General features: G+C 37.6%; 1 protein-coding gene across 13 annotated transcripts in view; it reads right to left on the bottom strand.

Annotated features, from left to right (window-relative positions):
- Positions 1-532: 532 nt before the first annotated feature.
- The window catches only part of add1 (adducin 1 (alpha)), a 41,550-nt gene continuing 24,230 nt past the window's right edge, over positions 533-17,852 (bottom strand). The window contains exons 10-19 of one of the 13 annotated variants that reach the window (XM_053240157.1): positions 17,459-17,806; positions 13,265-13,360; positions 12,869-12,958; positions 12,371-12,388; positions 10,229-10,312; positions 9,607-9,763; positions 9,080-9,370; positions 7,467-7,550; positions 6,734-6,767; positions 4,086-4,226 (exon numbers count right to left, since the gene is read on the bottom strand). In XM_053240157.1, coding sequence (XP_053096132.1) covers position 4,226; positions 6,734-6,767; positions 7,467-7,550; positions 9,080-9,370; positions 9,607-9,763; positions 10,229-10,312; positions 12,371-12,388; positions 12,869-12,958; positions 13,265-13,360; positions 17,459-17,806 — 1,203 coding nt within the window. In that variant the 3' untranslated portion in view covers positions 4,086-4,225. Of the gene's footprint in view, positions 4,227-6,732; positions 6,768-7,466; positions 7,551-9,079; positions 9,371-9,606; positions 9,764-10,228; positions 10,313-12,370; positions 12,389-12,868; positions 12,959-13,264; positions 13,361-17,458; positions 17,807-17,852 lie in introns of those variants that run through there. The other 12 variants (XM_053240156.1, XM_034311061.2, XM_053240160.1 and 9 more) reach the window with 12 other exon arrangements.

Genomic DNA, 17,852 nt, shown 5'->3' with positions numbered 1-17,852 from the left:
TTTTATGCATCATGTTATTTTATTTATATTTTCTATATCTCTATATAATTTAGATTTTATAGTTTTTAATTTTAGAATTTTCTGGTATTTTATTTTTCATAAACAAAGAAGAGAGGCAACAAATAGAGTTCATGGCAAGAATTATTTTATTCTGCCGATGTGGACATTCTTTTCACTGCAGTATTCGTTCATTTTCAAGAAGAATTATTGTCAAATTCTTTGATTTTAGAAGACTGTATCGTCTTCTCTGTATCGTGCCCACACACACAGTAAAAGAAACGGAAATCAGGAATTGCATTTTAATTTTAATTTTGTTTGGCACAAAATATCTCCCATAGTAGTAGTAGTGCTCTTTCATTATTTTATTTCTACTTTCTATTCTGTGACAGATTTAAACGCTTTTTAATTACATTTTTATCCTATAATGATGACTAAATGTCAGCTGTATAAACCTGTAGAACTTTATTTACTGATTTAATGCTTGAATGAGGAAAAAGAAAAGCTATTGTACGAAACAAACCACTTCAAACAATCTGTTTTGAAAGAAGAAACTTTATTCATGATCATATAATAATAATAATAATAATAATAATAATAATAATAATAATAAACAGTGCTATGAAAATGAGGATGGGATTTATTGTTGGGAGAAAAAAATACATATCAGAGAGTAAATGTGAAACAGGACATTGTTTAAAAAAAAAAAAAGCTCAGTAATGTGATGGACAGAAATGACAGAGTGGTGAAGAAGGTAAACGAGACGGCGGTTTAAAGCACACAGTCCTTCTGGGAACTTCTGTGCATCATTTGCGTCACACACAAACCGAGCTCCACAGGATGAACGATGAACACGACTGGATCCAGCATGGACGTCACAATTTCCTAAAGCACAGGATAACTCTACAAACCGTAAACCCAGCCATTTATTCCACAGAGTTCATCTCCAGTTGTTGTATTTTCTACAAATCTGATTTAGAGAGAGAGAGAGAGAGACAGAGACGCACGATGGCGCATGTTAGTGGCTTCAGATTAGTGCAGCAGTCTCTGGTAGCACTATTTCACATCACATGGAAGGATTTCTAGGAAATTTCTATGATACAGCACACGACTGAGAGCAACACAAGAGAAGCAGCAGCTGTGTGTGGGATTCACGAGGAGAAATAATAAATGTGGTGAAGTGGATTGCAGTCTGAACTTATACAGAGTCATCATCCCTTCTCATAATCACAGTGTTATTCCAGTATTTACACTGCAATCCGTGTCTGTATTATGTAAGGGATTTGGGGAAAAAAAGAAAAAAAAAGAAAAACAGGAGTCTGGTGAAGTTTAAAAGGTTTTAAATTGACACTTCATATATAAATGTTAATGACAAGCAATAACTGGATGCAAGAGACACAAAGGTACTAAATCTTTCGGTACTTTTCCTTGTCGCTCTAGTGCTACCATCTGTACCTTTTACCTGGGAAGCTGCACCTTTAATCAGCTTTAAGAGTAAAGCTTTAAGGTCCCATTATTCCCTGCAAATTATTTCAAAGGTATAAGGATACATAGTGAAATGTCTCCCTGATGGTAGCACCCCAGCGACAAGTCCAAAGAGTACACTTTGGTACCATTATTTACGAGTGAAGTTCCTGGAATCATTATAAATCATTTCATTTATTATCATCAGGAGGTCAATTATCCCTTTAAGGCAAGACACTACGGGTAGAAATAACAATTTTCGCCGATAGTTTTTCAGATTTTTGGATAAAAACTGCATCTAGAACACGTCTTCTCTTAAACTGTAGCAATAAACATCATTAAAACCCAACAAGCAAATTGTTTATTTCACTGTTTTTGTTTTTCAGGCAAACCATATTATCTGAAACTTAGCAGCTTTGAAGAAGGCTTTAAGCTCCGCCCACTTGTCACAATCATCCTGTCATTTATCCCTGATCAGCGCGCTTCATGATACATGTCCATTTCTTTTTAAACTTTATAACTCACACTTACAGGAGCAGAAACATATGAACTCACATTGTATTTTAAATCCGTTTTTCTCAAAATCATGGTTTATTTTTTTTTAATATTCTCTATATTCAGTACCAAAAATCTGTGTTTCTCACTAATCTGAAAAATAGCACATTGGAAATTCCCAAAATGTTGACTATTATTGGATTTATCTAACTGACGTTTTTCTTTCTTTCTTTTTTTTTAAAGAATAGCATGTGACATTGTAGTCTCTTGAGAATCAAAGTGAAATAAACATCTTAATTCCAACATCATCCTAAGATCAGATGTTTACGTATATATTTATTTAAATCAAGCCTCATTTGCATGAATAAAAGCTGACCACTGATTTTATATTCTTGATTTTTTTTTTTAAATCATCCTATTCATCTGCAGCGTCTTGCCTTAAGAGTCTGAATAATTAATCCATCATATTATTAGACAACCTTTTTTTAAATATATTTTTACGTCCTCAGGAATATTATTACATTTTCTCGACTATAAGGTCACACTTGCTAAATTGTGTCTGCTTAAAGAAAAAAATATCAAGAGACCTTGTTTTGTCGTACATTTTTGTTACAGGCGTTTAGTTTTTGTCCTGTTAGTGTTGCTGTATTGTTTTCTGAACTAAAGCTTTGCTAGAATCCTTAGTAAGAACGTTTAATCCCGAAACATCGTCCTTCCCTTGATATAACATTTCATTTATGCTAGCACAGCTGCAAGACTTTTACTGGTTTATATTTTATTTTAGCACCAAGCTAAAATTAACCACGACACGGAGGGACAGGAAATTACCGTAACTCCTGGAGTAGCACATCTACATCTAGCTAGGCTAATGCAAGAATTCTGTCATTACATATATATTTATGGATATAACTTCACTGTATAGTTACAAGGCCAAAAGGATTCATCTTGTAGTGTGGCGGAAATTACAGCATGGGACATCTGAAATTTTATATGGTTTTATGTAGATGTGATCAAGGAAGATCAAAAAAAAAAAAAAACACTGTGCTATAATTTGAAGAAATGTAATAGAATGTCATGTCATAAGTAATAAGTCAAAGATGGTTTGGGGTGTATGACATTTTAGTAAATCGATAGCTTAAGAGAAGATTTTCCTCATTAAATATAAAAATGGAAACCATATAAACCTCGAAAGTTACGAAATTAAACTATGATAATGAGAAAAGTGTGAATATTTGTCATGGTATATACATTTTTATACGATTACAGACATCTTCGATTTTCGATGAGCGAAACTATGGAGACTAGTTTTCAGCGTTTTTCTTCCTATTCGAAAACATTTACGTTCCCCTAAGCCGAGCCTCATCGATATTTTCCGTCTGATACAAATGTTACGTAGAATGTGGCGTCTCTGTTTAACGATTGAGTCAATACTGCAGTAGATTACAATCAGCTATAGCCAGTTAGTCAGTCACCTGCTTATAAAGATGACCAAATTTAATGCAAATCAGTATGATAAACATTTTAGCACCGTGCTGCTTTTTTTAAAATTTTTCTTTTCTTAAACCAGATTTAACCAGTTTTTTTTTTTTTTTTACGCATTCCTTTTTTAAAGACACTTGAATACATTTCGATACAATCCAAATACATTCTAGTGGTTAATTAAGCTTGTTAATTTATTATTTTCTTTTCTTACAAAAGCAGGGAGTTAAAATAAATCTCTGCTAAAACGTGGGCTGAGACACACATGCGTAATAAAGCCACACAACACGTCTTACCGGACTAACTGTTTTAAAAAAAAAAAAAAAAAAAAAGAAAAAAAAAAAAAAAAAAGGATTACGGAAAACATAATGGCGACGTTCACAAGCTACAGGTGAACACAAGATTAGCTAAAAGATTTTTTTTAAAAATTAAAAAACAAGAAAAAGAAGCAAATGCATGTGGCTTATTATCCTAGGAGTTTCCTCTCTAGGTCTCGGACTTCTTTTTGTTTTTCTTTAGAAACGATGGCGTGCGGAATTTTTTCTTCTTTTTCGAAGGGGATTTATTCGGGGACTCGTCGCTGCCCTGGTCGCCAGTGGCGTCTTCAGCGGCAACAGGCTCCTCCCCGTCTACGTGAGCTGGGGCGGGGTCTGGCTCAGAAGGGACGGGGTCTTCTGCAGGGAGGACGGTGGCAGCGGCTTCCGAAGGCTCGTCGGGGGTCAGGTCAGGGAGGGTCTGTCTTAAAGTGGCGGCGTCGCTTTCGTCTTTAGGGCTCTGGTCCTGATGCCGTTCTGCGAGAGATGACAGATGGAAAAGTGGCAAAGCAGAGAGAAGGGGAAAAGTATTAGAAAAAGGCTGATAATCGTTATGGAACACAGGTCTGTGAGGAAGAGGAGCCTTATACAGCACACAGCACACAAAATTCAGCTCTGGGTTTGCTTCAAACCAAAAATAACCGTTATTATCTAACCGAGATCTAGTTTTTGGCCAACAGAATCAATAACGTATAACAAACAGCTCAGGCAAAAGCAGCAACTCATCATACAATTGAAAACAGTTATAATCCAAGCTTAAAACTGAGATGCTAAACGCTAAGGGAATTTAACCGAGAACTCTATGTGGGATATGCACTCAAAACCATCTGGCTACTAGCACAAAATCGGAACTGGGGAGCTACCGCTACCAACACGACCCTAATTTCGCAAACATTGAACATCCTACAGCACAACATTAAATCCATCATTTTAAAAAACTGAAAGAATACTGCATAGCCACAGCTGTTCACCAAACGTCAAGTAAAGAGAGGCACTGCGAGCCAGAGCAGCAAACTAGAGGGCAAGGCTAATGCTCAGCTTGATGCTACCACCACCATGCTTCACTGTGGAGGATAACAAAGAAGAAGAACTTTTATATTTTAAATTTGTAAGATGTTTGCTATATATTTACTATGTTACTATACATTTAATATACTGATACCCCCCACACTCTTCCATGATCCAACCCTGAAACTAAAACTTTTTATAATAAAGCTTAGTTTAAAAAAAATTAAATTAAAAAACAGCCTTTACAATCCAACTTAAGGATTTTGGAGCACTTGTCATGCATATGAGCAACAGTAAACAGCTATCAAACCCAAAGTTCCTACACCTCAAATGCAAACAGTCACAAAACAAGTGACATTTTCACTGATAAAACATCATACCTGGCAACCGAACACACATCTATAAAGACAGCTAGAACTCTTAACCAGCAACGTCAAACGCAGGTCTCACTCTGCTCAGCCAGAAGAAAGCAGCATTTTTACTACAACAGAGCACACGGCATAGAGGAGGAATGAATACTGTGTACCTGGAGAGACGAGTACCTGGATCAGAAATATGAAGGTCATACATTACCTGTTGTAAAGAAGCTAGACAATTTGATATAGCACAGAAACACTTGGGAGTTGTTTGTTAATCTAACAGAGGGCCAGGAAGCAGAAGAGTCTAGAAGCTTTGCTACTGGAATAACCTCAACTCACTCCGATCAGATTTCATTCTCAACACCAAGCGCATAAGGTTCTATTTAGTCATGTGCCAATAATCAGTCAGATGAAGATCACAACTGCCACTTCATGTTTCCATTTATACCACAGCACCCATGAAGTCTCTGATTGCTCAGAAGGTGTTGATTAATTTTCCATAACAGCAGCTCTGACTCTGACGTAGTAGTGCAGCTGCAAATCACAGGTTTATATAAATGCACACATACTAATACATTATCGTTTCCATAGTTACAGCTCATTCACAGGGTGGACGCTCTACACAATCGAAACCTAATAATAAACATATTAAATATTACGGGTTGTTATTGAATGAAGAACGAAGAATAAAGAATAATCGCTGAACTAGGATGAAGTTATGGAAGGAGTCTCCAGTGTCAGTGGTTTTTTCCAACCATAGGGAAACTCAGTTTCTCTGTAACATGACAAGGTGCCTTTTTCTTAACGACTCTGAGAGAAAGTGAGAGAATAATTGTTTATACATTTGTTTATAGCTGCTATAACGTAAGAGATAACAGGAACTAACTTCCACAACATTAAACTACTCATGAAAAGTATAAAAAGTATGACAAGCCGTTCTTTAATAAATAAAAAAATTGTAATTTTGTTGCCAATCTGCAGTGGTATAAGTGGAATAAAACTCTTCAGGACATGTTGTTATAGGAAAATAATCAACAACAGGGTGGTGTGATGTGGCTGTTTAGTTAAATATGCTGTCCTTGTTCCTTTTATTGATCATTAAGTTGATGTTTTTGATAACAATGCTTTGATTTTTGTTTAGAATTAAATATATAGGAATTGTTTAATCATCTCGTTACAAATTTGACAAAGCTTTGCTAACCATTACGATGTGAAAATGTAACTCCGGCAATTCAGAAGGTAGAAAATCCAAATATAGCAAGTGGATAAATAAAAAGCAAGTATTTATCTCCTTCAGATATCAGAATATAGAATGTATAGAATGCAGAACGCATATCTGGATATCTGATATAAAGTTATACATATACATATATATATAGAAAGAGAAAGAGAGAGAGAGAGAGAGAGAGTGAAAACTGACAGGAGCAGACCTTTGAGATGATTCCAGTGAACAAAAGAAAACTGAAAGGAGGTCAAAGTCCGAAGACCAAACAGCGAGAAGATAAAGCGGAGGAGTTAGTGCTGAGAGGAGAGAAACCGAATGAGGGCATGCAAGGAGAAAGGAGGCTACAAACAAGCATGTAGGTGAAAGGGGAGTTGGAGTGGGACAGTACTTACTATGGCAACAGGTACTCTTTTGCATTTCCATCTCCTGATTGTAAGGCAGCCACGAAGAAGAAAAAAGCACAGTAGAAAAAAATGTCTATGCAGGTCAAATCACAGCCACCATGTTAAAGAAAATCAAAAGAAAGACCAAAAAAACCCTGGGAAACAGACCACCAGGAGAAAAAAGAATGGATACACACCATTCTTGGAAAGACCCCCGAGAAATGAGTATGAAGAGTGGATGAGAAATGTTTGAGAAAAGGTGGAATACTTTGAGTGATTGAAATTAGATTACACCTGAGTTTTACGTCATTGTCTTGAACTTGAACAGCTCTGCTAGGAGCAATCTCATAGACTTGATAGCATTATTTTTTATTCCTATACTAATGTATATAGATCTGATTGTATCGGTGTAATCCAAAGTAATAAAGACCAAGAGGTGGAAAAAAAATTAATAAGGCACAGAATAAGCCACGGCAAAGTTTGCAATATGTAGATCAGTTCAAAATGATAATTTTAAAAGAGCTAAGTCACAATCAAAAAGAACAAAAAATACCAATGGGGGACCATTGATCCTCTTGATCTCTTATTACATACAAACTAAACACCAATAATTGTTTACAATTGTTAAAGATCACACAGAGACATAGAAACTGCAGCCTTCTTAGTATTAGCCCCTGAGGCACACCAAAAAGACACACGGAGATCCATGCATAAGGAAGCACGACCACCTGGTTGAACGTACCTTCTTCTACTCTAATCGGGGTGCTTGGGGGGGTACTGGTGGGGCTCGGACCTTTCCCCACCTCCTCCGGCTCCTGTGGTTGATCTAAAAAAAAAAAAAGGAGGAAAGAGTATTTATACAATATGCAACATAAAATATACTATATAAGAACTGCAAAAAAGGAAATCATTTTGCAGAACTGATTTAATACTGATTGCATATTCTGAATTTATTAATTCCGGATGCAAGATATTCAGTGAAAAAGACTAAAGATTAAAAAGACTGCTTACATCGTCCAATCAAGAGTCAATCATAGTGTTATCACAGCAAGGATAAAAACATGATCTCCTGTTGCTGTACAGACCATAAAAATCAAGGGAGGCACACACATTAGAGGGTAATGCTCATGCCACAAAACCAAACAAAATGACACACAGTTAAGGATTTACCTTCACCCCAAAATGATATTATTCAAACAGACCATTATATTCAGTCGAAAGGCTCATTTTATTAGTATCCGAGCCACAAACAACCCCAGTCAGGATGAAGCTTGGATCCCAGCTAAAGCAAGAATGAGGTGTCCATGAATTAATGACTGCACCACTTTCGCCCTTAAAAAGCACGCCAGGAATGATGATTCACAGGATTCAAGAAAGAGTTAAGCCACAAGGCCTGGGAGACACCAATTCCCATGATCTAATTTGCATCAAGCGTTTCAGCCCATACTAGTTTTCAGTATTAGTATTATTGGGTGAAATTTGGTTTGGGAAAGGAGAGGGGAGGAAAGGACAAAGGACAAAATGTACGTCAGGAGATAGGTAAGAATGAAAGGGCAAATTGGGTATGGGTAAGGAGAAGGAGAATAGTGGGGATTGGGCAAGAAGAACTGGTAAATTAGGAGGTGGGTAAGATGAAAGCGTACATCATGACATGGGTAAGGAGAAAGCGTACATCGAGGGATAGATGTAGAAAGGATACATCAAGGGATGGGTAAGGAGAAAGGGTATATCAATAGATGGGGTGGGAAAGAAAGGGTACATCGAGAGATGGATTGGGGGAGAAAGGGTACATCGAGAGATGGATTGGGTGAGAAAGGGTACATCGAGAGATGGATTGGGTGAGAAAGGGTACATCGAGAGATGGGTAAGGAGAAAAGGTCTGTTCAGAGATAGATGGGGAGAAAGGGTACATCGAGAGATGGGTAGGAAGGAAACAGTACATTAGTAATAGGCAAGGAGAAGGGCACACTGGGTTTTGGGCAAGAATAAGGGCGAGTAAGAAGAAAGGTTACATTGGGAGACAGATAAAAAAAAAAAGGGTACATCGGAAAACGTCTAAGGAGAAAAGGAGGGTGAAAGGAGGGAGAAAACATCAGGAGATGGGTAAGGAGAAAGGGTACATCTGGAGACGGACAAGGAGAAAGGGTACATTGAGAGACTGATAAAGAGGAAAGGGTACATCAGGAGATGGGTAAGGATTAAGAACACACCAGGAGTTACTGGACTGCACCATCGGTTGAAAAAAGATTAAGAACCAAGGAAAGGACGCATTGGCAGAGTCAACCCCACAATTCCAAGTCTACAGAGGGCAAGACGGATGCCAGGCAAGGGCAGGCAAATGGCACACCAGGCTACCTTCAGCTTGGCTGTCTTGTTCATGCTGATCATGCCCAGACAGGTCTGTGGTGACACTGAGGGCTTTCAGCACAGCACAGTGAAAGTCCTTGTGTAGTGACGCCGGAGGACCAGAAGGACTGACCCTTCCTGATCCTGCCTCAGGTTCTGTACTTCGGCCTGCGGCAGCAGCAGAAGAAGAAGGAGCTGCCAAGAGCTGATTATCCTCTAAATTGTGATTTGAGGAGGCAGGAGGAGTGGAGACTCCTCCTGAAACTGAGACCACTGAGCTGCCAGATGCATCAACCTGTACTGGAAGCAACAACAGTTTTGTTCCAAAGCTGTGGAGGTGCTGAACTGCACAGCAACCGTAAGCCCCTGGGCAAAACTTCATTTGATAAAGCAACCGTAAAAATGCTAACATCTATATATGTTTATCCAAGTATACGATGGAAAGGTAAAAAAGGTCACTTACTTATGATGTGTGTAACAATACACCAATATTTATGATGGAGCAGAAAATGGCAGAAATGCTGAGAAATTCTTACCTTCTTGTCCTTTCTGTTTGAGCTCCACTTCTCTGCGGTACTCCTCCAGCTCCTGGTCGGTGAACTTATTGAACGGATTTGGTCCAGTCTTGGTGACAATCACGCGAGGCTGGTACTCCTTCTCTATAATAGCTTTAGAGGCTGTCACTAGCTCCCCCTGTAGGTGAAAAGCAACACAGACAGGTAATACACAGTGATTAAACACAATGCTTAAACATCAAGTAAACCATGTCAATACCAGGGTCTGTAGGACCCAAAATGTATCGGCGTAGTAAAATCCAAGATCTATGCAGCATTACCACTAAAAATGTAACTACAATTATTCGACTGAACAACAAATTAAGCTATGTTCATGGAATTTGTTATTTTGTTAAAAAGAAAAAAAAACAAGCACCTCTCATTTTCAGGGAAAAAAAAAAAGATAACTGTACCAACAAAAGCTTGCAGATATTTAACTATAATTCTCAATTACAATTTTAAACGCAACACAACCAGAGTTGTAGTTATTCAGTACTCTGTGTTAACAAGACACCATTACAAGTAAGATGAAATGTTGTGTATGGTTTTTTTTTTTTTTTTTTTAGCGTCACAGATGGAGTGATTGTTATTCGGCAGGATGTACCTTTCTAACAGACCTAGCAGGACTATAGCTGTCTGTGAGGTCAAGGCCATCGATACACTCCAAACAGTCAGACAGAGGAGCGTCCTGCAATAGTAGACCTTATGAGCAGTGCATAACCCAGCGCCATTAATTAACACACACTCTTTCTCTCTCACTCACACACACACACACACACACACACAAAATTATACTCACTACAAACAGACAGACTCTTTGAAAAACAGGCCAGCATACAGACTAGGTCTAGGGCCGGGCAATATAATAATATAACACTGATATATTGTCGATATTATATCGATATATTACATCAATATATAATAAATTATGTGCATTATTAAATACACTCTTTTGAGATTATATAATGGCTATGGTGATATCTATATTTAGAAATATTTTCATATTTTTTAATAGTTACAAAGGCAAAGTTTGTATTATATTTATGCATGTTATTTAAACCCACTTAAATTACTACTTAATGACCCAATGTAGTGAATATAATAGTGGATATATTATAAATTCTATATCAAGACACTTATCATAGCCCGAGTATTATATTTTCCAGATAATAAGTGACATCGGCGTAAAAGATAACGGAGCAGAAGATGACAGTTAGTCTAACGCAAAAATGATGTGCGTTGTTTCATTGTGTTCTTATCGAAGCTTGTATTCTGGAAAATATACCGTAATAGATTTAACTTACACATACACACGATCTCACACATCTGAACACACAAATGCACACACACTCCATAAACATGCACTGAGCATTTCCTAAAGAAGCACATGGGACAGACTCAAGCCAAATGGTTCAAGGTCATGCACTGTAACATCAGAAATCAAAATGTGCTAGTCAAACCACACACAACATTTTCCACTGTAAATACTGGCACTCTGTGTGAACTTTATACACAAAATTCTGCTTTAAAAAAATCTTGTGATTGTGTACCAAGCCAGCACTTCAGTTCGTCCTCTTACAGTAGAAAAGTTTTCAAAAAATTTTAAAAGCAATTTTTCTGTAAAACTTAAGTAAACAGCAGGTGTTTCTGTGGGAATGCAAAAAGAAATCATTCGACAGAGTAACACGGGGCTTTCAGTTAAGAGCCGACTGTAGAGTAAATTTAGGAGGAAAAAAAACCTGTGTACTATTTGACATAATTTTAGCATATAATGTGGTTAAATATTCCTATATATTAATATAATATTAGCTCACTTGTTAGAAAAAATAAAACAGTTTACGTATGCACATGTAGAATATAAAAATCAGGGCTGTTTCTGAACCTCTGGGGGGTCAATCCTTAAAAAAATAAGTAAACAAAACAACATAACAACGTAACGCAACAAAATGTAACATAAAATAACGTAACGTAACAATGTAGCATAACATGATGCACCGCAACATAACGTAACACAACATAATATCACACAACATAATGCAATGCAACACAAAATAACATAAGGTAACAACGAAGTAACTTTATGTGGCGTAACTTAATGTAGCATAGCGCAATGTAACATGACATACGCAACAGAAAATAAAATAAAATAAATAAATAAATAAATAAAAACTATAAATAATTATATTTTGCACTGATATGGCTGCTGAAACTGTGCTCTTATGCTTCATGATATAATATAGTTCTATATTATTTCAGGTGGTTTAAAAATTATTTTAACATCTTTGCACTTCTGAAAGCCTTCTGAAAATACAGGTTTTTTGGTAGTTTGTAAAAAAATAAAATATAAAAAATAATAAAACAGCCCTGGAGTAAAACAACAACATTTGGTTTAACAGCGTACTTTAGATAAATATGACACATCCATGATTAATGTATTAAACCACAACTAATTTGATCATTCTACAATAAAACAAATATTTAGTAGGTTAACACAACCACAACTAGGTCTGACTAGCAAACAGCATTCGCAAAATTAGCAATCATGTGAGACATGCAAACTTGGATTGCATGTTGTATGAAAACGCAGAGACGTCCGATTAATTATTCTAGCTGTTAAAATCAAGGAGAACAAAAAATTTTTTTAAAAAATGGCACTGCAAACTAATCAAAGGCAGATGAGCTCCACCCCAGGGCAGAGGGATGGGAGAACGTACACAAGGTTAGCGCAGACGCACACAGTACTTACGTGCCAGATCGTCGCTCTCTGTGGTCAAAGAACAACGCTACAGTTACACAGTGAATAACAACGACAGGGCAGAGTTGGGGAAGGGGAAAAACACTGTGAGTGTGTGTGTGTGTGTGTGTGTGTGTGTGTGTGTGTGTGTGTGTGTATGAGAGAGACAGAGAGAGAGAGGGGGAAAACAAGATTTAATTAAAAATAGAAAACAACAACGTGAGTGTTGTACGAGGTGGAATATGATGTGCGTAAAAGAATAATACAAGGTTTGGGGAAAGAAAGAAAAAGAAATGAGGGTCCTTTAGACACTTAGGATAAGTGTGTGTGTGTGTGTGTGTGTGTGTGTGTGTTTATAGCTTAATGGATAAGAATATTTCAGAGTTTTGATCTTTTGGGGGCATTTGCCTTGCCCTCAAGGAAATGGAAGGTCCTTACAAGGATAGTAACAGAAACCTGTGCGTGTCAGTGTGTGTGTGTGTGTGTGTGTGTGTGTGTGTGTATACAGACCTGGACAAAGGAACGTTCTACCACGGCTCCTGTGAGCACCTGAGACTGAGGCCCTGCTGTCTTGATGTCCTGAAGGTTCTGCTCACGGATCTGCGGTGAATCATGATGCCACATCAGGGTTTTTACACACACACACACACACACACCTAGACTTTAACTAGACTATGTATAAATAACTAGACTTTAAAATGCTAGAATTTTACTTCTTGCAAAAGACAAATATTTCATTTCAGGAACGTCTGTAGCTTTCAAAACTAATTACATATTATTTATTTAAAAATGTCAGCATGCCAGAGATGTTTCCAGGCCGCTACACACGTATGAACGTGAACACTAAATCATTAGACAACAAGCGAAATTAAAATCCGCACACTGAGATGTTTGAGAGGTTCTGACCTTGTTGCGCATTTCCTGGACCTCTTTAGGATTGGTGTTGAGAGGAACGAACTGATTGGCCACAGCCGCCTGTCGAATGCTCTCCTCCTTCGTCCACTGCAATCATCAAAGCAAAGATTCACAAACACGGCAAATAAAACAACACGTGGAACACAACTAAGAAAAAAAAACACCACCAAACGTAATATATATGTATATATACACAAGCTTAACAGAATAATATGTCATGCTTTTAAAATTAGAAGGAAACAGAAATCAATAAATCAACTGACAACTGCAGTAATATTCAGGAGAGCAGTGAACCGATGATGATGGTTAGAATAATTTTGGAATATCTTGTTCTGTTTCGTTTAAATGAGTCGAACTTTGAAGCCTAAATTCTATAACTTCAACATCAAAATCAGAAAACATTTAGCAATGAATAAGAAATGACGCATTTAATATCTAGGAGGCTAAAATTTCAACAACTTACTGTAAATTTTATTTACAGTATTAACTATCTAGCATGTTTTAACACCAACCTCATGCCAAAGTAAATCCATGTACACTTTCATTAAACATTTTCATGCAACTAGAGTTTATTTCTCATCATGTTTAAGCGGTATTCGTGCCAAAGACTACAGAAAATGAACAGAATATAAGAAAAATATTACATCTACTTCATGTAATACCTAAATATTTGCATTTAAAGCAGGTAAGTTTATAGATAAAGGACTCTGAGATAGTGATTAAGGTAAATAATAAATAGGATGAAATTCAAAAATATTACATTTTAGGTTTGAGGAGTCAGAAAATGTATTCCTCTCCAGACCTGTTACTCCTAATGACAACCTGTGACCTGGCCAGCCAGCACTAACGAGTCACTTAAGCCCTAAGGACTTAATAAAGTTTGGAAATGTCTAAACGTTCTTCGTGTCCATCGTCCTTCCCATCATCATTGATACTCCTGCTGCTGGATTTACCGTAAGAAAAGAAAACTCCTAAAGAAAAGGAAATGAAGAACAGAAGAGAAGAAAGGAGGAGAGAAACAGACGGCAGTAGAGGATGAGAGGTCGTGAGGAGCAGCAGGTGTGTTTGGGGGGGGGGAGAGTGACGCAGAAGCGTGGTGTGTGTGTGTGTTTTTAAGCAGCAACTGTGAGGCAACTGTAGGCAGTGAGTGTTTAATCAAGGTGAACGTCCAACACACACACACACACACACACACACACACACACACACACACGCACGACTCGTACAAACACATAAATTGCATACAGAATCTCACACACACACGCACGACTCGTACAAACACATAAATTGCATACAGAATCACACACACACACACACACACACACACAGCAGGGATGGAGTTACGCCCAGTGATGTACAATACAGTTCACCTAAAACAAATACTTAGCTATCTAATTAGCATCATGAATTAGTGCAAATCTTAATGAATTGTATTTTGAATAATTCCACCAGTGACCTTGTAGCACTCCACTTACACACACACTAGTTACTCTGAACTAGTGACTCAGAAGCTTCGAATAATTTCCTAATTAAGACGGATAATGCGCCATGGGAAACCAGAGAGGCCGTGCATTCCTTTCTTCTTCTGTTACCTTTAGACTTACTTTTGTGATCTTGAGATAATAAAAGTTTCATGAGATTACAAGCTGAACAATTAGGCTTGAAGTTTGCAATTTGGCTGAAACACAGTGCTCTTAAATTCTCAAATCTGATTGGTCAGAAAGTGTCGATTCATTTTCTATAAGAGCAGCTCTTGCAGTAACTCCAGCAAGGTTTATATTAAAGCGCTCTTTCGGAGACGTTATCATTTCTACAGAAGTTTACTGTAAGGAGATGTTTATTAAATGGAAGGAGTCTCCAGTGTCAGTGTTTAGTACCAGTCAGAGATAAAGCTGTAATTTTTCCAACATCTTCAGGAATAAGAAGTTTACTCTTTTTGCGGTTTCTGTATAACAAGTTATGTTTTTTTCCTCTTCAAGAGAGAAAGAAAAAAAGAGAGGCTGGTAAGGGAACGACTGTTTATACGTGCGATAACATGTTTCACAGATATTCCACAACAGTGACTGTAACTATAAAGGTTAAAAATTTCTTTTTACTCAGTTAATAAATTTAGCACTGACAAATTGCTGAGAAATCAGTCACTTTGGAACGTGCTGTTCCAATAATTTCTCTTAACAATCATCTAAACGTGGAAGAAACCATCTAAAAGAATATGCTTCTTACCTAGAAAGTCCACTTTTCAATTAATACGGAAGGATTCACCAAAAAATTGGAACGATGGAAAGTTATTTGAATTAAGTATTTTTTAAAGATTGAGAAACAGAAGTTTGACAGATTATTAGCGTAAATTTTATTATCTCAAGATAACGATAAAATTAAAATAACTAAAAAATGTGATATCGATTTAATGGAATAAAAAAATAAAAATTAAAAATAACACACCAGCACTGGTCTCTCTGGACTCTCAGTGTAATGAACAGCAAATGCATGTTGCTTTAAGCTTTAGGCGGTTTAGTGATTTTTTTTTTTTTAATATATATATATATATATTTTTTTTTTAAGAAAAAGCAGTAATAGTTAGCATCAGGCTTGGATAAGTAGCATGAATAGCTATGACTTATGACTTATTTAAGCTCATTGAGAACCAAATGTCCGTATGGGCGTCGGAAAAAAAAAGGGAGGACACATGGAATGAACATGTAAATATGAAATACTCACTGATCACGAATAGAGCCTCACAACACAACACTCGCACTCCCCCAACTAGAGATAATCGTTTGGAGAGTTAAGAACTTTCACAACGTTTCTTTTCTTTTCCTTTTTTTTTTTCTGGCAAATCACTTTTTTTAAGGATTTTTTTTTTTTTCTCAAAAACAACACTCATGCTTGGGAACAGATACGGGAATCCGTCATCAAGTCGTAAATCGGGAAGACAAAACGCAAACCAGGAAACGCAGAAGCTCGAAAGCAAAATAAAAGCCAACTCAAAAGCAAGGAGAGAACCTGGAGTCATCAAAAAGCAAGCAATGACTCGAGTACAGATTCAAGTCCACACCAAAAGCAGCAGCTTTTAAGCCTTTTTCCCCTCCCCTCTGCTATGGTTTTGAAAATACGGAAAAATTTTGGGGTAAATTCCAAAAAAAAAAATCCTAAGTGATTAAAAAAAAAAAAGACTTGCATACAGGTCTTTTGTTGTATCAGAGATAATTTCATTAATTTCTCCAAAAAGTCATATTTTTAAACCTTCATAGAACGCTTGTTTGGTTTACTGAATTACGGGAGGTTGTCATTATGATGCCTTTTTAAATTACGGCTGGAATTTGTTTTCATTTCACAACATTAAATGTAACTATAAATGGATAAAAGTACATCGTATCATTCTTTAATCAATAAAGATTTGTAATCGTTGGCCAATCGCTGCTGTATATTAGGAATAGCGCTGGTATTAGAAAACAATCAGCTTCGGGGAGGTAAGAGTGACTCTGCTTTGCGTCGTTGATTATTTTCACACATCAGCATGCCCTGAAGCTTTTTATACCTTACTTATCATATAGCACATGTGTAGTTATAGCACTATCATGAGGTTACATCAGTTGTGTAAAAGAGCTGGTTTTCATGATATCCTAAAGGTTATTTACTCGTGTGTAACTCCTATTAGGTGACTAACATGACCCGTGATTATCACTCAACACTAACCGCTAAGCCACGCCCAGAAAAATCTGCTCCACCAAACCAAAACTTTTTAACAAAAAATAAAATAATGCCAATAAAACAGTGCAACAAAAGCGAGAACCAAAGAACAACAACAACAACAACAAAACCAGGAAGAAAAGTAGAAAAGAAGCACAAGTGATCAACATCCAGAAAAACACAACATCTAGCCACACCCACTACAGGCACATGCCACACCCACAATGCATCTGATCAGTCATGCAACACAGCATGCACTTGGGCAGCTAGAGAGCACCCTGACACACCCAACACCTCAAACCCCATAGGCACGGAGACTCGACAGAAAATGTTTTGCTGAAAGGAAGCAAATATTTTACAGAGCGAGAAGGAGAAATAACGGACAGGTACAAAGACTCAAAAAAAAAAAAAAAGTCTGTTGTCGGGGTGCTAGCCAGCTGACCATCGTTTGGTAGCAGTACGGTTCTATCTATGAACAATAAGGTAGGCACAGACCAAGCAGTTGGTTATACAGCTTGGCACGCAGACACCGGACGAGAGAGACTGCAGCAAGGGTTTGACGTGATCGTGTGTAATGTTCGTCCACACCTTAGTCTTCGCCTTGGGGCTGCCGCTGCCCTCCAGCCCCTCATCGGGGGTTTCATCTGGCCGGCCGGTGTTCAACCAGCGGGTCTTGTCGCGCTGTCCCCGCTGGAAGCTGTGCTTCAGCGGAGAGCGAGCGCCCGAGTCGCTGTCCTCAGCATACGAGTAGCCCGTGGCGGACGGCGGGATCTCTACATCGCTGTACTTTTTAGCTTTATCACGCAGAGCCGGGCAGCGGTACGGGTAGCCGGTCCTGTAGCCCTGGAAAAGGTGAATGAAGACAGACTTTACTTTGGTATGGGGTCCA

The sequence above is a fragment of the Pangasianodon hypophthalmus genome, chromosome 15, assembly GCF_027358585.1.
Source record: "Pangasianodon hypophthalmus isolate fPanHyp1 chromosome 15, fPanHyp1.pri, whole genome shotgun sequence".
In the NCBI taxonomy this organism is placed as follows: Eukaryota; Metazoa; Chordata; class Actinopteri; order Siluriformes; family Pangasiidae; genus Pangasianodon; species Pangasianodon hypophthalmus.
This window is presented reverse-complemented; position numbering and strand designations above follow the sequence as displayed.